The 26,778-nt window shown below is 50.7% G+C and overlaps 1 protein-coding gene across 1 annotated transcript in view; it reads right to left on the bottom strand.

The window, feature by feature from the left end:
- Positions 1-25,950, bottom strand: part of COL26A1 (collagen, type XXVI, alpha 1) — a 142,733-nt gene extending 116,783 nt beyond the window's left edge. The window contains exons 1-2 of the mRNA XM_005879166.2: positions 25,922-25,950; positions 7,671-7,793 (exon numbers count right to left, since the gene is read on the bottom strand). Of these exons, the coding sequence (XP_005879228.1) occupies positions 7,671-7,793; positions 25,922-25,950 (152 nt within the window). The remainder of the gene's footprint in view (positions 1-7,670; positions 7,794-25,921) is intronic.
- Between the last annotated feature and the right edge of the window lie 828 nt (positions 25,951-26,778).

Below are 26,778 nucleotides of genomic sequence, written 5' to 3'. Positions count from 1 at the left end.
CCCCCAGCTCAGGCTGCTTCTCCGAACTTCACTTCTATGCCAGCCCCCACCCAGCTGCGCCAACTCTTCTCCCAGATCATTCCTGGCAGTTTGCAAACATGCTCCTGTATCTCCCATCTTAAAAACAACCAAACAGCCCTGGCTGGTTTGGCTCAGTGGATAGAGCGTCAGCCTGTGAACTGAAGGGTCCCGGATTCGATTCCGGTCAAGGGCACATGCCCGGGTTGTGGGTCAATCCCCAACTTGCAGGTGGCCGCCAATCCATGATTCTCTCTCATCATGGATGTTTCTATCTCTCTCTCCCTCTTCCTTCCTCTCTGAAATCAATAAAAATATTTTTTTAAAAAAACACCAAACAAACAAAAACTTCCACTGACCTCATACTGTCCGTAGCTTCTGAGCCCCATTTCATTTCATGCTTCCTCCACAGCAACTTCTTTAAAGAGTTTTCTAGTCTCCCAGGCTCTATTTCCTCACCTTTCATTTTTCTCCTCCACCCATGCCATCTCCGCCTCCATCCCCTCCACTCCCCATAACTGCACTTGCCAGGGTGCCCAGTGACCCCACATTCCCAAATCCAATGGTCACTCCTTGACCTTCATCCCACCAGACTCCCAGAAGTATTAGGAGACTCCCCCTCCCCCTTCCTCCCTCCCAAAACTCATCTCCCAGAAAACTCACCTCCTCCTGCTCTGGCTGCTCCTTCTCACCCCCTTAGCTGGACTCTCCTCCGTAGCCCACCTCTAGATTAGGGTGCCAGGACTGTTCCAGGATCATACGGTTACATTTAACATCTCTGACATTGGGATTCATATTACAGTTGATGATGTGCTATAGTTTACTTAGCAGCACTCTCAGTAATTATAAGATAATGCACTTCTTCCTACCAATGGCATCTTAGAATCCACGAAATACACTATGGCCCTGGCCCCAGAGCTTCCTGGTACTCCGGACTTTCTTACTCAACCTCCTACCTGCACCCCTCCCTGCGTGCCATGAATAATAGCAAAACATTGAAAACATGAAATGCACAATACATGCATATTAGTGTGTGTGTGTGTGTGTGTGTGTATATATATATATATTCTGCATAAGATTCTCAAGAGGATGAAAAGGCAAGCCACAGAGTGGGAGAAAATATTTGCTAACCAATAACTAACAATGAGCTAATATTAGAATATATAAAGAAATCTCAAAACTCCACAGTAAAATCACAAATAATCCAATTAAGTGCACAAAAGATGGCCCATTTAATGGGAAAAAGACATGAAGAGACATTTCATCGAGAAGATATACAGTTGGCAAATAAACACATGAAAAGATGTTCAACATTATTAGCCATTAGGGAAACACAAATTAAAACCACAATGAAATAGACTGCGCAGAATGGCTAAAGTAAAATACAATGACAACACCAAATGCTGGCAGGGATACAGAGAAACTGGATCGCTCAGATTTTGCTGGTGGGAATGTAAAAGGGTACGGCCACTCTGGAAACAGTTCGGCGGTTTCTTAATAAACTAAACATGCAACTACCATATGACCCAACAATTGCACTCCTGGGCATTTACCCAGAGAAATGAAAACATGTTTACACAGAACCCTGCATGTTTATAGCAGCTTTATTCACAAGAGCCCCAACCTGGAAACAACCCAGATGTCTTTCAACAGGTGAATGATTAAACTAACGGTGGCACATCCATACTGGGGAATACTACTCAGCAATAAAAAGGAATAACCTTTTTTTTAAACAGACAGGAACAGACTTTTTTTTTTAACAGGCATTTTTTAATCCTCACCTGAGAATACGTTGTTGTTGTTGTTCATTGATTTTACAAGTAGAAAGAGAGGAAGGGAAAGAGAAAGAGAGAGAAACATCAATGTGAGAGAGAAACATTGATCTGTTGCATCCCACATGTGTCCAGACCAGAGATCAAAACCACACCCTAGGTATGTGCCCTGACCAGGAATCAAAGCCTAACCCTCCTGGCCAGGGCAGGAGTAACTACTGATACACCCAGCAGCCTGGGTGAGTCTTCAGAAAACTATGATGAGTGATTCCAAAGGTTATATACTGTCTGATTCCATTGTTGAAATGGCAACAGGAATTATAGAAGTGGAGAGCAGATTAGTGGTTGTCAGAGGTAAGGAGCGGGGAGGTCAGAGGAAGTAGGTGAGGCTATAAGGGGGCAACATGCGGGGTCTTTGTGGGGAAAGAAATGCTCTAAATCTCGACTGCATCAGTGTCGATCCCGGTTATGGGGCTGTACTATAGCTTTGCAAGATGTTGCCATTGAGAGGAACAGGGTAAAAGGACGTGGGATCTCCCTGTGTTATTTCTTACAGCTACATGTGAGTTTACCATGATCTCAAAATGTTTAATTTAAACACAAACACCCCGATCAGGTCATTCCTCATCTCTACTTAAAACCCTCAATGGCTTCCCAATATGCTTTCAATAAAAGTCAAACTTCAGCTCTGCCTATACCAGTGATGGTGAACCTATGACACGCGTGTCAGAGGGGACACGCGAACTCATTTTTTTGGTTGATTTTTCTTTGTTAAATGGCATTTAAATATACAAAATAAATATCAAAAATATGAGTCTTTGTTTTACTATGGTTGCAAATATCAAAAAATTTCTATATGTGACACGGCACCAGAGTTAAGTTAGGGTTTTTCAAAATGCTGACACGCCGAGCTCAAAAGGTTCGCCATCACTGGCCTATACCCTCCTCCTCTCCTGTTCTGCTCCTGGACACGGACCTTCTCTCTGTTCCAGGGCCTTTGCACTAACTGTCTTCACACGGAGGTTCTTTCTAATCACTCACTGCTCAGCATCAATGTCATCTCTTCAGAGTCTCTCTCCTGCCTCCTCTAAAGCAGCCCCCACTTCATGCTCAGTCACATCACCTTGCTGTAATTTCCTGTCCTCGTTAGGAGGGGGTATGTCTTCTTGTTTGCATATTTGGGTGAATGTAAATTCCATGAGAGGATTTGGTCTAATTCTCTATCCTGTTCACCCCGCCCCCAGAGCATAGTATACTCTCAATAAATATTTGTGTAAATGTTGAGCGAATGAATCAAGCAAGGAAAGCAGGGGGAGCAGGGGAGGGCACAGGGAGGGATCTGGCACACATGCCAGTCCCCGCATGCATTCCAAATAGGCTTCACTCTGCCCAGATCCTGTTACACTCACGTTTTCACAACCACACCCTCCCTTCGCCCACCTGCACACTTTGTCATAAAAATGTCATCAGAATGTAATGAGATGACTTCATAGCCCTCTGCAAAGAGAGGCCCCACCAAGGATTTTGGCCACTCTGACCCCCAAATCTAACTGTGCAGAAATGCAGAAACTCCTTCTTCCTGCCCTCGCCCAGGCTTCGCACTGAGTGGGGGCGGGCAGCAGGAGGACACTGAGGCCGGTGCCCCAAGTGCTCAGCCGGCAAACTAGCTCTGGCATTCTCTCACCAGCCACTGCTTCTCACTTGATATTTGAATCTCTTCTCAGAGAGTCATAGCCAACTACAGGGCTTATCACAAGCCAGACACTGGCCTAGAAACGCCATAGCACAGGCATTGAACCCCCCAGTAGCTTCAGGAGATGGGTCCAATAATCATTTTTACCATCAAAACAAATGAGACCCCAACTCCCACTCCTCCTCTTCCTACCCCTAGATCAACACACACACTGTGTGTGGAGTCAGCCCTCATGTCCCAGCTCCATCCACTCACCCCACACTTGCAAACAGCCAGCCCTCACCTGCCCCTTGGGGCTCAGGGTGTGCCCACCACCGGCACAGTCCCCAGATTCAGGGGAGAGGCCAGTGCAGGCCTGGAAGCCACTCAGGGCTGTTCAGCCAGGTACCCAGGTCTCGAAGAGGGCCACAGGGTCGAGATGGACACATCCCCCTGGCCTCATGGACTCCTTGCCCCGTGAGGATGGGCATGGCTGGAGGAGGGCCAAAATGGCCTCCCTAAAGGGCAGGGCCCAGAACAGGGGCTCCCCTTTGCTGGGTGGAAGGGCCGTATGCCCTAAGAACTCGGCTCTGTGGCCCGGCGTTGGGGAGAGGCAGGCAGGCTCTTGGTCATGCCCAAGTACATTCCATTTTTCACGGCTCCACAGGCGGCAAAGTGTAGCGATCCTGCTCCCCTCAGAAAATCCAGAGCCCTAAGCAAGCAGGATCTTTCCAGGCACACGTATGAAGGGTGGCGGGGCCCTCACACCTTCCTTGGTGCCTCCTACACACTGCTTTGGGCCCTCACTGCCCAAGGTGCTCTCATCCTGGGGAGAAGGGAGACAGCCAGCAGGAGGGGTGGAGAGATCATTCTATTGAACTGGAGGCTCTGGGTCTAGGCACTGCAGAAAGACGCCAAAGGAAGACCAGCCAAGCCCCAACTCCTCATCTGAGGGCAGCGGGCCTGTGTGACAGGCACAGTGGGCCCTCCCGGTTCACATATCCCCACCATCCATCACCACCCAGCCCCACGCAGGGGTCTGAGCCCCGGGGCCTCTCTCTCCGTGGCCACCTCTGTCCTGGATCTCCAGCTGTTCCCTCCCTTTACTGTGAGGCCCTGCCTCGGCTCAGATGTCACCTCCTCACAACAGCCTTCCCTGAGCGGCCGTCAGGACGAAGGGACCCTCCCACAGACTGGCTCACCCTAGACCCCAGCCAACATCGTTTTCGTTTTGTTGTTGTTCATCCTCACCCGAGGATATTTGTTCCATTGATTTTTTTAGAGAGAGTGGAAGGGAGGGGGAGAGACCGAGAGAGAGAAACATGCATGTGAGATTGGTTGCCTCCTGCATGTGCCCCAATCGGGGGCTGGGATTGAGCCTGAAACCGAGGTACGTGCCCTTAACCTGAATCAAACTGAGGCCCTTCAGTCCGAGGGCCAGTACTCTATCCACTGAGCCAAACGAGATAGGGCCCCAGCTACCACTTAGATGTCATCCTTTACCTGCCCCTAAAGTGCCATCACCTCAAGGACAGACAGACAGACAGTGCTGCACCCTCATTAAGCCAGGACCTGTCATGCAGCCAAGCCTCCAAGGAAACATGAATGAATGAATGAATGAATGAACGAATGAACGAACAAACGAACGAATGAATGGTGAGAGACTGAACAAACAAACAAGAAATTCCAGACACCCTGGGAGGGGCCCTCTGGGGTGGGGGTTTTCCCAGGCAAAGCTAAACTCAATTCCAGGAGGAAGAGGTGTGACAGCTATCGCCCATTCTGAATGGTGGGCACGTGGCGCAGCCCTGTGCCCCAGAAGGACGTCCTGACATCCCCACAACTCCACGGAGGGGATCCCCGAGTCCAGGTGATCGGGTCAGCCCATTAACAACCATTTATTAAGCTCGACTCCGTGACAGGCCACTTCCTTGGTGCAGTTATGGTGAGCGAGTGGACTGGGGGAGAGGGATGGGTTAGAGTCCGGCCCAGACTCAGACACCCAAACTGGGGAGAAGGCAGGAGGGCAGCAAACAGCCAGGGATGAGGGCAGCACTCCTGCCTTAGCCACAGACCCAGGCAGGCCCCGGGCTCCAGATAACACAGGCACATGGGTCAGAGGGCAGCCCTTCCCCATGCAGCATCCAATCACACGTCACCCAGAGCCCCTCCACTCTCACTTCCTATCCCCACCCACTGATGAGCCCTTCCCCACCCACTCAGCCAGGTTAAACCAGGACAAGCCAGAGGGCACCTCCTTCCAAGGGCTGCCTCCACAGGCTCACACCCAAAAGCTGCCCCCACCTGGGGTCAGGGCCACTCTCATGCCCACTCTGACTTGGCTTCCACAGCCATTTTTCTTCATCCCTGAAACCCTTCCAGCCCTTCTCCATCCAGGCTCGGCCACTCCTTTCTGACAACTAGGCTGTGGCCCCATGTCCTCCCTTCTGGTCACCTTGTCACGGCCACATGAGGGAATTGGGATGGAGCGCTTAAGCTCTATTTCCAAACATGGCCAGAAGAAGAAAGGAAGAAGTGCCCTTTACATCATTTTTTTTTTTAAAGACACTTCTTTGGGTGCAGATAACATAACACAGTGATGTTAATTCTAAACAATGTTTTTAATTTTTAGTCCAGTGGTCATCCATCCAGTAGTCATAATAGCTGCTTTCTTGTTATTTTTGCTAACAGTTGTGTGTGTGGGGGCGGGAGGGGAGCAGAGGGGGAGGCCACAAGATTGCTTAGGCCCAGAGTTTGCGCTGTTTTAACATCCCAAAGCTTGAGACATAGATGTGCAAGGCAGTTCCTCTGGCATGGCAGCTCCGGTTCCATTTGAAAGTGGCTCCACGTATTGGGGTTTTTTTTACAACTCCAAAGCCCACCTTACTACACCCCCCAACCCCTATAGCAGGCTAGCAAAACAGTAAGGACAGCAAGGAGACGTGACATGCATGGAGCAGATATGAACAAAACACCACAGCAAGAGAGGGCAGGGCAACTGTTCCCAGGCCCAACAGGAAAACTCCTTCCTCGATAGTCAGAAATGAAAAGGGAAACAGGAGAGCACACAGGGAGCGAGGAGGAGCTAGAGTTTCTTTATTATGTGGTGATGAGAACTGCCTTTTTCTTGCCCAGGGAGATGTTGACTAATATCCATTCAAACACAACCATATCTTCACCTCAGATGATGCATTTGGTGGACGCCTGTGCACAAGCTAAACTAAAACATATCACAGGGATCCCGACAAATTTGCACCAGCCCTCATGAAAACGAGTCATCTTTCCTCTTTCTCTTTCTTATGTTGTCATGACAAGAAGTCTAGATCATTAAGTGACTAAGGTGTTAGCTGACGCTACTGTAGCCATCATGTTGCAATATAGAAATGTATTGAACCAATTGGTGGTACACCTCAAACTTATACAATGTTGTATGTCAATTATATTCCTATTTTAAACAAGAAAAGAAACCTTGAATATATCCATGACCTAGAGATTGCAGTGATGGTCAAAGTAGAGCAAGAGCCGGCTGGTGTTGCTCAGTGGTTAAGCGTCGAACTATGAACCAGGAGGTCACAGTTTGAATCCCAGTCACGGCACATGCCTGGGTTGCAGGCTTGATCCCCAGTAGGGGGTGTGCAAGAGGCAGCCGATCAATGATTCTCTCTCATCATTGATGTTTCTATCTCTCTCTCCCTCTCCCTTCCTCTCTGAAATCAATAGAATATATTTTTTAAAAAACACAATAGTTAAAAAAAAAAAAAATCTCTCCCTGTGAATGCTGAGAGCCACTGAAAGCTACAGTCCAGAGTGGGGCTCATGAGAGAGACGGGCTGGAGGCAGGCTGGACTTTCAAGGGTATCACAGACCCACATTCTAGTCTGGAGCCCCACAGCAGCTGGTTGTGTCTTCAGCCTCTCCTGGCCCTCTCCCGCCCCTTCCATCCCGCCCCCCCTCATTGACCATGGGGAGTTTCTGCTAATCAAACACCCTCTGGATTGTGAGGTTATGCCAGGGTGGGGAGCAAATCCCTTTCATCTTTGCACACACATACCCCCCACCCCCCATGCACAGAAGTGGCTGCATAAATGCATGCTTGACTCCTGTTTCTGAGTGTCAACCCGCCTCCCTCACAGCTGTGCTGGGGTTGGATTCATCCAAGGGAACAGAAAAGAAGGGCAGTGCCAGCCAGCCAGCCCTGCGGCCTTTACCTCACAAGGTTGGCACAGGGCCCGGGCCACCGGCAGCTCTGGTACACGCGCTGGACCACTGTCTCCGAGCCGTTCTGCACCTGGCAGGACACCGTCCGTGTTACCGTGTGATGGCACCAGTGCCTGTGGGGAGAACAACAGTCACGTCAGCACTGACTGTTCCTGAGGTGCCAGCTTCTGGTCAAAAGTCCCCTCCACAAGCCTGGGGGCTCGTCCTCTTGGGTACAGGGCACACTGAGACGGAGACCCTCTGTTCGGGTCTAAGAGGAAGGAAGAATACCACCCCTTTTGGCTACCAAACCCTGGCATCATCAGAGTCATCCAACACTCCATGTGGAATCAGTGAAAAAAGCTGTACCCCTGCCTGCCCGCCCGGGAAACAGACGAGGAGATGATGACAACCTACAGGAACACGGGTCATAGGTACAGCCACACCATGAGGAAGGGAGCTCTGGTAACAAAGCAGGGCACCCAGCCCAAGTTTAAGAAACCTGAGTTCTGAAAGATACGAGTCAGCTGACCAGACACGTGGGGACGATGAGCGAGAGTGGCATTAGTAGAGGAGGGAGCAGCGTGAGCAGAGGCACCAGGTGATAGACCATGAGATGCAGCTGTCTCACAAGGACCTGGTGCAATTAGACGTGCCCAGAGGCTGTAGGGAGGGGAGGAGTCGAGAGAAAGAAAGGCATGGCACCTACCAGAACAGACGTGGGTCTGAGCATGAGGCCAGCGGGAAGCCGCTGAAGGACTCTGCGCAGGGAAATGACCCCCAGGGGTCTGAGGTTCTTGTCAGAGGGCCACAGCGGAAGGAGCCAGACAGACAGGACCCAGATCCCCATCCCTGCTGGTATCAAGAATCAGGTATGGGACTCACCTGTTTGAGACAGGTGTGGTCAGAATGCCTAAAAAGCTGATGACCTCCTGGAGAAACTGGGACCCTGGCAAGATCAATGAATTCTTGCACACTCTCCATCCTTCACTTATGCCACCAACCCTCCAAAAGGCAACGTAGCAGGAAACAAAGAAACAGAGACAACTAATGGAAAACCCCAAATACCGGGAATTTCAAATTATTTGAGAAAAAAAGCTAACACCATGAAAAAAAGGCACCAACTCAACATAGAATAAATCACACCTCAGGGCGGGGGAAAACAATTAATAAAGCAAATAAATGGAAACAAGTTTTAAAGCATAATGTCCTCAAAGAGACAAGAGAATTTTTCACTCATAAAAAATATTATGAAATAAAGAAATAGACATCTTGGAAATGAAATGTATGGCTATGAAAATAAAAGGCTCAACAATTTGTCTGAGAAACAGAATGGATACGGGTAAAGAGTAAGCTGATGAGCTGGAAATTTAAGCCATGAACTTTCCGAGGATGCACTGCAAAGGGAAAAAAAAGATAGAAAATGCGGGGGCAGAGGTGAGGGACCTAGAAGGCAGCTCTAGAAGGGAGGTCAGAGGGAACAAAGGGAAGTATATAGCTGAAGAAATAATACAGAAAGTTTCTGAGAATAAATAGAGACTTGTGGTCTTAATGTGAAAGGACCCACTGAATGCTAAGCAAGATGAACAAAAACAAACAGATTGTGGTGGGATTTCAGAACACTCCGGACGACGAGAAACTACTAAATGCTATAAAAAGAAAAACAGATTACCTACAATCAACTGAAATTAGATTTCTTATCAGCAACATTGGGATCAAGAATATAGGGACACAAGTACTTCAAAGCTCCTAGAGGAAATACAGTGTGGCCTTGACTTATGAGTTTAATTCGTTCTAACTCAAATTACTCATATGTCAAATCAACAGTGAACAAGTGAGACACGTGATGCTGGGCTGATGTTGTGGCGTTCACTGTGACGTTCGCTGCGCCAACTAGCGGTGGGGTATCTGAAGCTGGCTCGTAACCCGAATTTTAGCTCGCAACTCAAAGCAAAAAGTCAGCCGAGAGATGGCTCGTATCTCGAAAACCTCGTTAGTCGGGACACTCGTAAGTCAAGGCCCCACTGTACTTAAAACCAGAATTCTATACCCAGGCAAACTCTCCTGCAAAGGAAACGGTGAGATAAAGACATTGTTAGGTGCACAAGAAATCAGAAAGTTACCAGTCACCTTTTCTGAAAGAATTACTAAAGGATGTATTGCAGCAAAATAAAATAAAGGGCATAAGATGAACATATGAAATGTGAGAAGCAATTATGAACAAAGAAACAATAATAAGACTTAATAACAGCCTAGATCTAAAATCCAAGATGATGCAATATGGAAGATGGCAGAGAGGAGGCAGAAGGAAGCAAACGTTGCTGAGATTTTTGTCTTGTGTAAAGGAAAGGCTATAGAAGCTGTGCAACTTTCAGTGTAGTAGAAAAGTATACAATTAAACATATTCTTGAATTTGAAGATAAATACTAGCAAGGCAAGAAAGAGGACACAAAACTGACCAACCACACAAAAAAGTAAAACAGAAAATTCTATTAGCCCAACAAAATGCTGAGAAAGTAGCTACAGAAAATACAGCAATTAGAAGGCAGTGTAAGTAGAAAGGAAAAGAAAGGTACTAAGAAAGATGCAAACAGAAATTAATGAAATAGATTACTTTAAAAAGTGAATCAACAAAACCAAAAACAGGTATTAAAGAAATTCAAATAGGCAATTCTTAATGATAAACAAAGGGCATAGACATTAAGAACAAGAAAAAAAAACTCCAAAAAGTGATTAGAAATTATAAGTAAACTAGAAGCCCGATGTATGGAATTCATGAAAGAGTAGGCCTTCCTTCCCCCGGCTGCTGGCACCTGGACCAGGTATTGCCTCGCAGAGGGAGGCCCCACCCACCGCAGCTGACTGGTCAGTGGCTTGGGCCTCCCTCTTTGGGGCAATCTTGGAGCCCCCCGATTGATTGCCCTGCCGGCCAGTGGCCTGGGCCTCCCTCTGCAGGGCAATCATGGGTCGATGGCCGGCCCCCAACCAATCACATTGCACCCGCCTTGGCTGGCCTGGCACCAGTGGGTATCATAGCATGGTCCCAGATGGTCATCCCGATGTTTAGCCATTCGGTCGAATTGCATATTACACTTTTATTATATAGGATATTATGTATGATCTTACAGCAAAACTTGACAATTTTCTATGAAAATATATACTACCAATATTGGCACAGTCAAAAATACCAGAGAAGAAAATGAGAAAGTAGACAAAAGTCGACCCCTCTCCCCAAAGGCACCAGGAGACGTCATTCAAAACCTGGTTCCACCACCAACCTTCTGTGTGACTTGAGCAAAGTTGATAAGCCCTCCCTGAGCCTCAGTTCAATGAAAAATGCTACCTTTCAAGGTGTTGTGAGTTCTCGACAAGCACATCCAGGGTAGTGGTATGTAAACCGTGCCTCACTACAAACCGAAAGGTATTGATTAGCTGGCTCCTGAAACCCACCATGTTTATAAGAGCCTAAGGCTTGTCTTTCCTATTTTGCAGCGGGGAAAAGAAGTACTGGGAGGTTAAACCTCATTGCCCACAGCTGAAACCGGAGCCTGAGCTGGGAAGGGGACCCAGCCTACCTGCCCAGGGGACCAGCACCTACAAACCTAGACTCCTGCCTCTGCCTGTTACTCAGAGAAACTGGGTCTGGAACATGTATGAGACATCACAGGCCGGGGCCCTTCCTTCATTTCTTCCAGGGAACATCAGCCCCATCTCAGTGTGAGTCTCTTCAGGATGAACCATGATCCAATCCAAGGACAGCACTCCACCCCCAAGACCTGCCCCCAGCGGTCTGGAACAGACTGTCCAGCCATCTCTGAATCACACTGGGTCAGGGCTTTGTATAGAGAAATGAGCTGTGAATTCTAAAACATTTTCAAATGCCACGATTCATCATCTCCAGACATTTGATCTTTTAATGGGCTGTAAATGGCTTCCCAACTCAAAACCTGGCCAAAAACAACCAAGAAGGCAGGCAGAGACAAGGAAAGAAGGCTCTGGGGCTTTCGGATGAAATTCAAAACCCTGTTCATCTGCAGACACCTGAGGCTCTGGGAAATCTGGCTGCCGCTTAGGACCCCCGTAGCCTGAGCATTGTGTGTATGTCTTCCGTTTGGGGGGTGACAACATGCCACCGTCCATGCCCACCCCACACCCGTCAGTGGTAGGTGACAGGGTTGTACGGGCTACAGTTCACTCCACCCAGAGGCCAGTTTGACAGGAGATGTCCATCCCTTTTATGACCCTCCTGGAAGGATGGTCCAGGAGCACAGAATTTGAGAGTGACAGAGCTGGTCCTTGGCTGCCTAGGCCGTGAGGGTGCCCTCCTCAGCAGCCTCATCTTTGGGCATCATTTCAGCAACATCTCTTTGTCATCTCCCCTCACCTTCTCCAGCTGAGCTCTCATGGAGGGTCCAGGATGGGAAACCCACTCCCAGCCTTGGAGACAGATCTGCTCCCTGCCAGGTCCCTCCCTTATGAGAGGAGGCCCACTCCCAGATGGGAGGAGCGATTGACTTGGCCCTGCTCTCCAGGCTCACGGGCTCCCACAGCAGCTTTCACTAAGTGTTTGGCTCCATGGCTTGGCTGAGCCGTGAAATCCTTAATTTAGGGTCCTTTGAGAAAACAAGTGCTAAGTGGCTTCAGGAAATTATGTCACAATGGAACGGAGAGGCTTTCAGGAGGACATCCCTGGCCCATGCTCACCTCTGAACATAACCACCCAACCAGTTTCCGATGCTGCCTGCCACCCAGGGAGACGGCCCCCCTCCCCAGAGGCCTGGCTCCCCACACAGGCCCTGAGCCCCTGTTTTCCTATCTGAGCTTTGCTTTGGGGCCTGATCTTACGCTTCCCTTCCAGGACCCTGTGCTCTGAGCCTAAACCAGGCCCCAGGGTTTGACAGTGCCCGCCCTCTCCATGAGGACCACCCAGTCTGCCCCATTCCCTGTCCCACCCCGGGAGTCACCTCAATGCTTCCTCTCATATGTGCTCCACTTGCTGGACAGGGGTCACACTTCATCATAACTCAAGTTACACCATTTCACTCTGGTCAGTGCTGAGCCCATCACTATCCAACCCTACTTCGCTCCACCTTGGTGACCAGCACCATTAAGCCCCAGGTCCCCTAACCCAGAACTCCACCTTCTTCCTCCCTCACTCCCCATGGCCAGCCAATCAGCCCCCATGTCAGACAAGTCTACCTCCTGCACCCTTCCCTACCCTCTTCCCATGGTCCTGAGTCAGTCAGTCATGCTCATCTTTCACCCTCAGCCTCAGCCCCTGTTGGTCTCCCTCTACCTGCCACCAGAGGGCGCTCCCTCAAACACAACCCTGCCCTGTTACCTCCCTTCTTGAAACTTTCTTAGCTCCCAATCCCCCACGGTTCCCACCCACCTCCCAGGTTCCACCTCCCACCACACTCCATCTTGTCATTTACACTGTCACACTGTCCGCCCCGGCATGCCATCCCACCTTCTCTCATTCAGCCAATTCTTATCCTACCAGTCTCTATTCAGGTCCCAACCCTTCCTGAGAGCCCTCCCTGACCCCCTGGCCAGGAAAGTACTCTCACCTCATGCTCCACAGGCCCTTATGCATACTTCTGCCCTAGCCCTTCTCATACCAGAAGACTACAGGCAGGCTCCCGAGGACAGCAGGCCCAGGGCAGACCTCCTTAAGGTGTGTTGATCTGACCCCAGGCCCTATGTTCCAGGAGAACCTTCTCCCGCCCACACTCACTCACCAAAAAACTGCTTTTGGGGTTCTGCTGTGCAGGCCTGGGGTCCTAGCATATTCTGCACCCGTGGCTGCAGCCACATGCCTCAATGTTGGAGGTGTCCAGTTTCAGGCCTCTCTCCACCTGGCCCTCATTCTAAGTACCTGGCCATCTCCTACCTGACCCCCAGAGAGGCCAGTTCCAGGGAATCTGCCTGCTAGCTAAGCTGAAGAATCTCTGGGAGAACCTATGTTTGTGACGAATGACTAAACTGATGGACGATAACTCGGGCCTCATATGACTGAGGTGATACCGATGAAGCAGATCCCGTGGGTCCTTGGCTGGTCCCCAGAGACGTAGGCAGATGACCCAGCTAACAGCCCCTTCCGAGGAGAGCGCACAGCTCTGGCACAAAAGCCAGCCCGACTCCTGTTCATACAGAGACCCTCTCCTTCGGGGAGTCAGTCAGATCCAGCACCCCAAGACCTGCCTTATGGTTGGCAACGCAGTTTCACATACTGTTGTTGTGTGCCCCCAAAGCCATATGTTAAAGCCCTAACCCCAAGTACTTCAGAATGTATTTGGAGATAGGGTCTTATCTCCAAGTCAGACCGTCATTCATTTTCACACAACCCTGGACAGTAAGGATTGTCATTGTTCCACTTTTACAGATAAGGAAACTGAGGCACGGAACAAGGGTTTGTGACATGTCCACGGCTGGCCCCTTGGCCACTCGGCCATTTTGCCATATTGACTTGAAGTCCGCCCCAGAGTGCTTGGGTCTCCACTCGCAGCCATGCCACCAGGAGAGGCCCGAGTAGCAGACCGCGATGGAGGCTGCCTTCCTGAAGAAAACTGGAAGACCAGGAGCTGGCAGACACAGGGGCCTGGTCTTGGGAGAGAGTCAGGATCCAAGCTAGGTCTCCCCAGCCCTGAGCAAGGAGCCAAATCTAACAAGATGAAACATGACCAGGCGAATGTGGAGTCCGGCACTGCGTCCCCAAAACCCAGCGGACAAGCCCCAAAACACAAAGGCAATCTAGGCTGTCTTAATAGAATCATGTCGAGAAAACCCATGCTCCCCTCCCTCCCCACTGGCCAGCCACGTGTGGTGGACACTGGGTTGTGCCACCCAGATCCCCTTCAATGAAGGGCCTTTAGCCCCAGCTGCCAGAAGCACTGTCAGCAAGCATCCATCCGCAGCCTCCCCTGCCAGTGCTGCCTCAGCTGCCCAGAGCTGCCTCGCCCATGGCCCGGCGCTTCCCAGGGCAGTCCCCAGCCAGTGCCTGCTTGTCAGGACGACTCTGAAGGACCATTCCAGCTGCAGAGCTCCCCGGAGGTCATTGGTAGCTGTCACTGGGCTTGCATCACAGCTCAACTGCTCCTTCTACGCCCACCTGCTCTGTCCCCTCCCTTCCACAGGCATCACTCCTAAGAACCATCCCAAATGCACATCTTCCATGTTGGAGCTGTCTCAGACCCTGCTTCCTGGAGACTCAACCTCGTGTCTGCCATGAGCCCCGACAGGAAAAAAGATAAGCTAACATTCAGTGCTCTGGAAAAGAGGGCTGTGGCCGCCGTCCCGTGAGCAGGTGACAGGGGAAGGGCTGACCTGCAGAGCAGTGAGTATCCCTGGACAGAGGACAGGTCAGAAGCCCAAGATTTGTGGAGGTGGAGGGAAAGGCCCCGAGCCCTCGGATGTGTATCTGCCATTTCCAGCAGGTGAGGACTATTGGCAATGGGTCCTTCCGTTAGACTGAGCAGAAATAAGCTGAGGGCTGTGGTGGGAGAGGGCAGCTCTGGGAGTCCAGTTCTCCACCCCAGATGCAGGGGAACCAGACGAGACTTGCCCATGTGGTCCCAGAGGCCCAGAGTCAGGTCAGAACCTTTGGAAGCTAAGGAGGAAACTGCTCCCAGGAGATCCGGCCACAGGTGCATTGAGCTACCACAATGGTTGTAGTGGGTGCCCCATCCTGGGAGGAGTGAGCAGAGGCAGGACACCCACTGGGTGGGAAGATGAAGATGCACAAAGGGATGAAGAAGTACAAATTGCTGGTTACAAAATAGTCATAGTGACGTAAAGTACCAGCATAGGGAATACAGTCAATAATATTGTAATAACTACGTATGGTGCCAGATGGGAACGAGATTTATCAGGGGGAACACTGTGTAAGTTATATAAATGTCTGGTCACTATGCTGTACACCTGAAACTAATATAATATTGAACATCAACCATAATTGAAAAAGTGGAAAAAGAAAAAAATACACAATTGATCTGTGAGGAGCTAGGAGACCCTATTGGAAAAGAAAAGATGGAAGGTTTTTTTCACTAGAGGGGAACCTGGTCAATGGGGTTCCAGAAGGACCCTCTGGTGGCATGAGGGGGGGAGGTGGACATAGGCTGAGGCTGAGCCCCGCTGGGATAAATGGGCACAGTCCATGAAGCACTCATGGCCACAGCCCCCCTAGATGGTTCTCTCCATCATCTGTCTCCAATTTGGGCAAACTGGGTCCGAATCTCCCAACCGTGTGTGTCTCTATGGCTGGTGTTTCTCTCCATCTCTCATCCACCTAAACCAGTGGTCGGCAAACTCATTAGTCAACAGAGCCAGATATCAACAGTACAACAATTGAAATTTCTTTTGAGAGCCAAATTTTTTAAACTTAAACTATATAGGTAGGTACATTGTTATTACCTTAATTAAGGTACTCCTAAGGCTTAGGAAGAGCCGCACTCAAGGAGCAAAAATGCCACATGTGGCTCGCAAGCCGCAGTTTGCTGACCACGGACCTAAACCACTATTCAAAGTTACGGTTTTGTTTATGTAGAAATAACTGAGTGTATGTTACACTAAGTCCTTCTCCATTTTTAGGGCACAAGAACTGGTAGGTGTGTTTGCATAAGCAGATGGATTTCCCTGCTTTTCCTCGAAATCCTTTTTACTGGACTGTCCATTTGGAGGCAATACCGGAGAGGAATTTAAGTAACTTAAGGTCACTGAATTTTAGAGGGAAGGGGGCTGATCTGAAAGCCCCACGGAACTGACCCAATCTTTCTGTAAAAACAAGCGAGTGACAAATAGACTCCAGGGTCCAGCACTGAGGCCCCTGGGGAGAACGAGGTATGGATTCGTGTCCACGGGAGATGGAGAGCCGATGCTCCCCCAATGAGCACAGCTGTGCCACAGGAGGCCTCTGGGCTTCCTCCACTTCATTATCCTCTGCACTTCTCCTCCAGCACTTCTCATAGCGGGAACTCCTGAGGCCTCCCACCTGAGGGAAGGCTGGAAAGAATCCTGCATGGCCCTGGCCACGTGGCTCAGTTGGTTGAGTGTCATCTTGTTCACCAAAAGGTTGCAAGTTCATCCCAGTCAGGGCACATACCTAGGTTGCAGGTCCTATCCCCCGTCAGGACGCATACAGGAGGCAACCAATTGATGTTTCTCTCCCATATCAATGTTTCTCTTTCTCTTTCTCTCTCTCTCTCTCTCTCTCTCTCTCTCCCTTCTCCCCTTCCTCTCTCTCTCAAAATCAATGAGAAACATATCCTCGAGTGAGGATTACAAAGAAAAAAAGAAGAACCCTGCATGGAACATCAGCCATTTACAGATTGAATTTCCCATTCGCATGGGGGCAGCTAAGGGAGTATATGATTTGGCCAAACAGACGGTGTGGTTTTGAGCATTTCGATCCACAGCTACTTCCATTAGTAGGTGTGCCAGAGCCGACAAGCTGTGAGAGGATGGTGCCAAATGCCTTCCATGGGATCAGCGTTCCTGGGGAGACCGGGTGCTGAGAAACACTGGCTGCACAGAACCCAGTACCAGAACTGGAACCAACCAGCACTTTTGCCTAATAAGGAGCCTCACAGTTGTTCTGGACCTGAAAACACAAAACAGTGTCCACTGTGGACCATGATGCATTTGGCCAGAGTGACCTCTGTAGAAACCAGGGCTTTCTGAGTGTCTAAGATCAGGACAGGGCCTAGAGGTGTGTCCTCCACAGTCCTTCTCAAATAGACCATCTCTCAACACCAACACTGCCCCAGATCCTGTGAGAACAGGCCCAGGGTTATGCCCATATAACAAGCTCCCGGGTGATGTTGAGGCAGGAAAGTGACCCTATCCACCTGATGGAAGTCAGAAACTAAAGCAGAAATAAGAGTAACTAATGTTTACTGAGCACTGGCGAGGTGCCAGGCACTGTGACAAGCCTCTGACACAGCTCCCTCCTGTAATCCTTATAACAACCTATAAGTAAGAACTATCATCATGCCCGTGTTACGGAAGAAGCCAGACAGACTAAGTAACTTCCCCCAAAAGGAGAAATGTGTACTCAGTCATGAGGTTGGTTAACATGCTGGTGCAAGTTTCTTATTTCCTTACAGACCACACTTTGAGTGACCTCATTCTCTCCCAGTTCTATTTCCTGAGACACAGAGACACTCTGATCAGCCCAGCTCCTCCATCCACCCCAGACCCCACCAGGCCTAGTTCCTTTGGGTCACATGCTCATCCCTGGTCAAGTTGGCTGTGAGGGAAGTCACATAGCACCAAACAGAGGGCCTAGGACCCCCTGCAGTAGGCACACTATGTCCTTTAGAACAGACTGTGAGAGAAGCAGGGGCAAAGTTAACTCTGGTATATGACACATGTGTCCCCAAGTTATCTCTTCTTCCTCCTCCCTGGCTAACAAAACCCTAGTTTTCAGACACTGGGCATCAGTAAATTCAAGAAAAGTGAGCAAAATCATCATCTCATTGATCGAGTTTTTGGCATGTTCACTCAGTTCTAAGAGAAAGTCAGCTGAGAGGCTTCTGGGAAACATTATCCCCTATGGGGGAGAGGAAGTTGCAAGAAAAGAAGCTCATTCTTATTTCTGTGCACAGTTGTGTGAGGGTGTGATGCCTGGAGCTGTGGCAGCCATGTTAGAGCCATGAGAGGAGACAGCCTGGAGAAGGCAGAGTAAAAAGCAGGGTCTTTGGGCATTTGATGCTGTCAAATTAGCTAACCCTGGAGCCACCCATTTCTTAATATGAGTAACTAGAGGCCTGGTGCACGAAATTCGTGCATGGGGGTGGGAGGGGGTCCCTCAGCCCGGCCTGCACCCTCTCCAATCCAGAACCCCTCGGGGGATGTCCAACTGCTGGTTTAGGCCTGATCCCGCATCCCTTTCATAATCTGGTCACTGGCTCCTAACTGCTTGCCTGCCTGCCTGTCTGATCGCCCTTAACCCCCTCTGCCTGCTGGCCTGATGCCCCTAACCACTCCCCTGCCAGCCTGATCACCCCTAACCACCTCTGCCTGCTGGCCTGATAGCCCCCTAACTGCTCCCCTGCTGGCCTGATCGCCCCCTAACCACGCCCCTGACAGCCTGATTGCCCCCTAACTGCCCTCCCCTGCTGGCCTGATCATCCCCTAACTGGTCCCCCCTGCCAGCCTGATCACCCCCTAACTGCTCCCTCCCGCTGGCCTGATTGCCCCCTAACTGCTCCCCCAGCCCTCGTCCTACAGATGAGAGGCCGGCAAGTGAGGCGGGGAACGTTGGAGTCCACAGCAAGCAAGCCTCGTGCTCGCTTCAGTGCCTGGCTGCCAGCCGCCATCTTGGCTGACAGTTAATTTGCCTATACTCACTGATTAGCCATTGAAAAGGGTAGCGGTCGTACGCTAATTACCATGTTTCTCTTTTATTAGTGTAGATATTACATGACGTTGTTGTTTAAGCCCACATCAATAGGGTTTTTACAACTCACATCTGAAAGTGTTCTAATCAAAATAACCTGCTGCAAACAGTACAATCAAGGTATAAGAACGTGAAGCCAGGAGGCCTAGTTTGTGTCCTACTTGTACCACTTATCACCTGCACAGCTTTGGACAAGTCTCAACTTCAGAACCTCAGTTTCCTCATCTACAAACTAATAGCCCAACTTCCAAGGGCTGCCAGAAGTCTCAAGAGCAATAACAACTATACGAATATAATCTGTGGACTGCAAAGCTCTAGACAGATAGTGGGGGTGACTATTAAACTATAAATGACTGTACTTCATAATGGAAATAGAATCACAACCCTGAACTAGCTCAGTCTCTTCTCTTTAAAGCAAAAGGAGACTGTGCTCTTTACCCACAAGGTATCTGCAATGTTTTCTCCACTCGATCATCTTCATGGACAGTCTCATTGCCTGTATCTGGGTCAGTGAGAGGCAAACTGCTCCGGTTTGACCAGCCAATTAGTTTGGGTTTTTAGGCTCCTCGGGATATAGATGTTTCACTTCCATAAACTTCATCGTAGCACGTGCCTTGTGACTCCCAGTGCTGACTGCCCGCCAAGGTGCTGGCTCTGGATGATGTGGGCCAAAGTAGCGTCAGTCACCATTCTACTATGGGTCAAAGAGCCCCTGCCTCATGCAAGGACTAACTGTGTGGCCACTGTGTGAGGCACAGAACATGGGTGGGCAAGAGAGCCAGCCTCCAGGCCCAGTTTTGCTCTGCCTAACCCCGTGGTCGGCAAACTGCGGCTCGCGAGCCACATGCGGCTCTTTGGCCCCTTGAGTGTGGCTCTTCCATAAAATACCACAAAATATCACGTGCGGGCACGCACGTACAGTGCGATTGAAACTTCGTGGCCCATGCGCAGAAGTCGGTATTTTGTGGAAGAGCCATACTCAAGGGGCCAAAGAGCCGCATGTGGCTCGCGAGCCGCAGTTTGCCAGGCCGCAGTTTGCCGACCACTGGCCTAACCCAATGAATGGGCTTTACCACGCCTGAGCCTCGGATGCCTCATCTATAAAATGGGAATAATAACATACAAACTGGGAATAATAAAAACATTTATTTGTGCTGATCTTACAATGAATGGGTAAGCGGTGTGTCACTGAGGGCTCAGCCCCTTGGAGCTCAGAATGCCAGGCTCTAAGAGTCTCAGCTGCAGCATTTCAGGGGGTGGAACACTCCCCCTTAGGAGAGGGGCACATGGAAAGGCCACCACTCCTGAGCTGCCGCCTCTCCTGAGCTGCGGCCTCTCCTGAGCTGCGGCGGGTGTGCCTGAAGAGCTGCCCATTCTGTGAAGCACACAGAATTCTGTTCAGGCATATTTTCTAGAAAGCATCACACTATGGACTTGGATGGCGAATTATGAAAGCTTTGAGCTGCCCCAACCCCCTCTTTACAGGTGAGAAAACAAGGCCCCGGGAAGGGAAGGACCCAAGGTGGCACAGCAAGCCGGTGGCAGAGTCAGGAGGAAAGCCAAGCCGCCTCTGTTCCTAATTTTCTCCCATCCTCCTGCGATCAGCGGGATGGCTGGTTCCCAGTGTTCACTTGAGGGGAAAACTGATAAGAATCTGAGGAATGTGACTGCTGAAAGGGACTGGCTGTGGAATCTGGCATTCGATACCCACCAGAGGATCACGCACAATTGTATCCTGGCCAGTCTCTGTGAGCAGGACACCTTCTGGACCTGCATCCATTTCCAGAAGAATGGTGGTGGCACCCCTGTAACCCACAGCTGTCTGCTTCTCTGAGGAATTCCTCCGTTCCTCTTAGAAGGGCAGGCAACTTGAAGCAAGTCTGACTCGGGGAATGAACACTGTATTCCGAATTCAATCCTGCTGTTTACAAAGCCTTTTCTCTGGGATCACCACCTCTCCTCACCTTTCCTTCCTGCCTCTTAGGGGCACCTGGCTACCAGGACTAATTGTTGGCAGCTCATTAAGCCCTAGCAGGTGGAGAAAAGGGTCAGACACCATGGAACCTGCATTTTCCCTGAGATAAACCCGTGGTCCCAGGGCTCTTCCTAAGAAGAGCTCCCAGAGCCCTGGTGGGAAGTCCCACGGTGGGAATGGCTCTGTGACCTCCCACCAGGCCCATCCTTCTCTGGGCCTCCGCCTCCTCCGCAGCAGATGGAGCAGGAACACAGGGACGGGCAGCAATACAGCAGAAGGGCCAGAGCAGTGCTGCCTCTCGCCCAGAAGTCAGACAGTTGGGAAACCAGTCTGGCTGAGGGAACGGCCTCCTCATGCCATGATCAGGGCTAGGTTTCTACGGCCCACAGGGCTGAAGGTGTCAGGGAAAGCCTTAGCCCTACAACCTCTCCAGGCACGGTCTGCAAGGTCATCGCCAAGCCAGGGTTCGGTGAGAATTCCCAGCAAAGCCGAGCCGCCTCTGCAGGGAGCGTCCTGTGCAGATGTGCGCTGTTGTCCACCCACCTGGTCTAACTGCTGCTTAGAACTATGGCTGCAGGCAGACCCACTGGGCTCCTGTCTCCCTGGCCTTGGCCCGAATGTAGCACAGGGTGAATATGTGTTGAATGAACAAATGAATGAAGAAAGAAAGTGCAGAGATAGTGTGGAATGAGGTCTGGACAGTACAAAGTCCATCCCAGCTGCCATCCCCGAGGGTCTCCATAACTGAGCCCTGTCGGCCCTTCGGTGGCCCCTCTCCGAGCTCCCCCAAGAATGTGGGCCCTGCCATCCCCTACCCAGGCTGAGCTGTGCTCCTCCCCCAACTGGGCCTCTGGGCCCCAGTAGTCTCTTCCAGGAATGCCCCTTCCCACTCTCCCCACCTGGCCCCTCCTCTCTCAAACCTTTGCTGTCCCTTTAGACAAGGTTGACCCTCTCCTTTTAGTTCCCAAAACTCTGCTCACCCAACTATAGGCACGGCACCCCCCACTCCAGGGCATCTGTGGGCTCATACCACCATCTCTATCTCCCTGGTCTCTGATAGCAGAAACCCACTTGGCTTGTGTCTCTGCAGCAGCGCCTGGCATCAGGTGGGTGATAAGCGAAATGTCTGTGAATGAGTGAGTTCAGTGGAAGAACTGAATGTACATAAACTGTGTACTGGAAGGAGCAAGTTTAGGATGCTTACATCCAAATTCTAACGTATTTTACCACTGGCTCTACCTGGACTCTGCATAGGAAAGCATCTTGAAGATTAGAATGAAAGTCCATCATAAAGAGGATTCTTTATACAACTACTTGCCAGTATTTAGAGATTATATCTAACATGTGAGAGAAGAAATGCAGCACAGTGCAATACACGGGTGTGCACGGGAAGAACTATGGCTGTGACTGGCCAGGCACACAGGGAGGGCCCGTCCAGCTCCCGGCTGTATGTGACCATGCGTCACCCCAAGGGCACCCTCAGTCGCCAGGTTACAGTGAACAAGAGCGGGACAAGGACCAGAGGTCCCTCCCTCTCCCTCCTCGCTCCACTCGCCTCACCTGTAAAGCAGATATAACCTGAGGCACCTTGGACTGGGGATTGAACCTCTCTATGCCTCACTCCCCAAATACAAAATTAGGATAACAAGACCAAAAGGGTTGTTGTGAAAATTAGATGATTAAACCCTGTGGGGTGCTAGAACAGTGGGCTATGGCAGCTAGTTTTATGCACACTCATTCACTCATTCATCCCCCTCCCAGGATTGTCATTAGGCGTTGGGTGGATGACCCAACTGAATGTCCATTGTGTTCTGTGAGCTCTACACACACATTGTCATCTATTGTCATCTCTAATCGAGAAGATTCCGGCCCCCACTGAGCGTATTGGGCCCTGCCCACACCCAGGGGCACGCTCCACCCCTGGAAGAGCAGCCCTTGCCCACCTTCCCCAGGACTAACCGCCTTCCTCTCACATCCGCCCCAGCCAGACAATAGGTCATCACCCCATGATGATCTAATGATAAGGACCTCACATCAGCAACGTCCACACCCCCTCCCCTGCAGGGTCCCTCGGAGGACTCTACCCCTGCTTTGGGAAGTGACGACAATTAGAGAGGAAATTGGGAACCCACTTCCCTGGCACCATGGAAAGGAAGCAGGAATAAGAAGATAAATAATGCAGATAAGGCCCCGCACTGGGCCTGGCTCACAGTAACTGCAGGGAGAAAGGCAGCTGCTATCGCTGATTATTGCTGTCATTCTTGGTCAGAAGGTGAGAACTCGGACACCGTGGAGACTGCCCAGGCCTCTGTGACTGACTTCCCAGGGCCCTCAATGGCCAAGCGTCAGGCTCTGTGTGGATTTGCGCCCCCTAAGCCCAGTAAAGAGGCACCAGCTGGGTTTGGCTGCTGAGGAAGCTCTGGAGTCTGTATTTCTGCCCTTGTGGGGGGGAAACCACTGGCCTATGAGCCAGGAAATGGGGGTCTCACACTGTCTCTACCTGTGATGCTGAGGTGACCCTTAATCTCTGAGCCTCAATCTCATTTGAAAATGGCAGGTTCAGACTGAGGTTCTCCAGCTCTTATTCGCCGATAGACTGTAAACTGGATACCAGGACACAACCCAAATGTCCATCAAAAGGAGAATGAATAAGCAAAGTATTGAATTCACACAGTAGAAAAGGACAAACTTGACCCCTGCAGCAACATAAGTGAATCTCACAGACATAATGTTGATGAAAGAAGACAAAACAGTCTATACAAAGTGAGTCTGTTTACAAGAGCAGGCAGAGCTACTCTGCGGAGGAGAAATCCCTCTCCCTCCTCGCTCCACTCGCCTCACCTGTAAAGCGGATATAACCTGAGGCACTGACCGGCATATGACCATGTGTCACCTTCTGCGGAGGAGAAATAAGAAGAGTGGTCACCTGTGGGTGTACCACCTGGGCTCTCTCTAGATCTGAATGGTGGGTATGTGAGAGTGCACATACAGGGGAACTCGTCAAGTGTGTGCCTTTTACTGTATTTAAGTGATGCTTTGGGGCGAGGGGGGGGGGCGGGAGTTAAAAAAAAACACACACACCTGGATGGGGCAATTCTAAGCCATTTGGTCAATTAACATTTATTAAGCCCTTTCTAGACACCAGATCCTGACATGGTCACTGGCTGACAATGCTGAAAAGGAGGCCTGCAATCTGGGGGAAGGACACAGATGACACCAAAACTCACCAAAATGAGGCAGGTGACAAGACTAGACCCCTGGTCCCCATCACAGCTTCATGCCGTCTCCTTAGCACCCACCTGGCCATTGCCTACCCCTCTCACTCCCGCCGTGTTGGTCCAGGCCTCACAGGCCCCTCTCAGCATCTATGAAATCTGCTTCCTCCAGGCCCCCCCGCTGGCTGAGGGCAGGGATGGAAAGGACCAGGTCCTGCTCAGCTCTGTGCACCCCCACAACCAGCATCAGCCTGACTCCAGGTTGGGGCTGAGGAACGTTCATAAGGAGAATGGGCCTTCGCAGACGCCTGGAAGCTCTGGAACTGCCAGAGGAGCAGCTCTGTGGGGCTGGAAGGGAGGCTGAGGACAGAAAGTGGGCTGGGAGGAGCCAGGCCACAAAAGGTCTTGAATGCCACGCCTCTCGGTCCCAGCCTCGTCCTGACACCTGGGGAACCATCAGAGCTGTTCTTACGCAAGGGCAGGATGTGAACAGAGCTAAGTTCCAGAAGGTTTTCTCCAGCAGCCCCTTTCTCCACGACCTCAGGGCTGAGGCCCTGCCAGGAGGCTGCAGCCTCCAGAGAACCCCAGCTGCCCTGATCAATTGCAATTCCTCACCCCGCTTCATCCTGCTGTGATGGAAGGCAGGCGTCCCTCTAGCTGGGCAGCCCTCACCTTTCCCCTCTCGTCTGGCCACAAGGAAGGCACAAAATCACAGAAGAGGAATTACAACTCTCCCCTGGCATCCAGTGGAGAGACCCGTTTCAAGTTCCTGGTTTGTTTCTGTAGAGCCTTTCCCTCCGGCCTCGCCGACTAAGGAGCATTCCTCCCAGTCACCCCTGCAGACAGGCGGTTCCCAGAGGGCAACTCGGAGGACAGGCTTCCTGAACCTTGAAAGGCCCCAAGGGGCACTGCTGCCAGGGAGGGGGCCCAGCCAATGGGCTTCTATTTGTTTATGGTTTCGCCGTGGGATCAAAACAGAAAATTAAATCCGTCGCAGGCTGCAGAATGCTCTGAACCAGGCCACCCAATTGTCACACATGAAAACGCTGAAAACTAATGACTTGCAGTTTTCCTGCTAGGAAGGTTTCTTTTAATCAGCCCTGCGGTGGGACGGCTGCTTTCGGTTAGAATTCCTCAGGAGAAGGCTTTCTCCCCTCCAGAGGAGACCTCACAACAGGACACTTGGAACCATGTGACAGTGAGGCCTGGAAACCTGCTTTCCCCCCCTAACCCACTTTGCGGGGGGAGGTTTGACATACAAAGAGCGGCACGTATGTAACGGATACAACGTGGTGAGTTTGGAGGTAAGTCTACATCTATGGAGCCATCACCACAATCTATGCTGCCAACATGTACCGCACTTCCAAACGTCTCCTCCTGCGCTCTATTTGTTGCTATTAATTTTTGTGATAAGAACACTTAATGTAAGATCTCTTAGCAAATGTTTAAGTGTCCAGTATTAGCCACAGGCTCTTGCTGTACAGCAGATCTCTAGGACTGACTCGTCTTGCCTAACTAAAACTCTCTACCCTTTGACTAGCACCTCCCGGTTCCCCGTCCCCCAGCCCCTGACAACCACCACTCCACTCTCGGCTCTAGGAGTTGGGCTATTTTAGATTCCTCATCTAAGTGGAATCATATAGTATTTGTCCTTCTATGTCTGGCTGGTTCTACCTGGTGTTCTGTCCTCCAGGTTCATCCATGTTGTCGCAAATGGCAGGATGTCCTTCTTTTTCAAGGCTGAATAATATTCCTTGAATAGCATTCCTTGCATGTAGCTACCGCATTGTCTTTATCCAGTCATCTGTTGATGGGCAGAAACCTGCTTTACTGTGGCAGAAAGTTCCAGCAACAGCTATTGCTGCTGCAACTCCAACTTAGTGGTGTGAACTGACAGGTATTTATTATCTTACAGTGCTGGGGGTCAGAAGTCCGAAATCAGTCTCGCCGGGCCAAAGTCACAGTGCTGGCAGGACCAGTTTCCTCCGAAGGCTCCAGGGGAGGTCCGGTTCCTTGTCTTTCCCAACTTCTTGCAGGAGCCGCCTGCATTCCTTGGCTGGAGGCCCCTTCCTCGCATCACTCCAACCTCTTGCTTCCATCGTCTCATCTATTCGTTCTGACCCTCCTGCCTCCCTCTTCTAAAGACCCTTTATTTAATAACATCTGCAAAGTGATTTTATCACATAAGGTAACAGAGCCGCAGGCTCGGGGGATTAGGACGTGGGCATCTTTGGGGTCCCACACAGCCAGGAGGTGGCCACAGTGGGCTGGGGAGGGAAGCGCAGTTCAGACAAATGGGAACTGGGTCAAAACCTTCATCACCCTGTCAGAGCTCCCAGGTCACCACAAGCCTGGTTTTTGGAAACACGGTCCCTAGTTAATACCAAAGTCATGTGGTTCCAAACAACTGATGCGAAAAGGAACTGTGCAAAGAGGTACCGAGGGATGGGACACAGGAAATGGGTGCACATGGCTTAAAAGTGCCAACCCCACTGCCCGCCCACAGGGCACCTCTGCTCCTGCTGTTCCCA

Source organism: Myotis brandtii, unplaced genomic scaffold (assembly GCF_000412655.1).
Source record: "Myotis brandtii unplaced genomic scaffold, ASM41265v1 scaffold583, whole genome shotgun sequence".
In the NCBI taxonomy this organism is placed as follows: Eukaryota; Metazoa; Chordata; class Mammalia; order Chiroptera; family Vespertilionidae; genus Myotis; species Myotis brandtii.
This window is presented reverse-complemented; position numbering and strand designations above follow the sequence as displayed.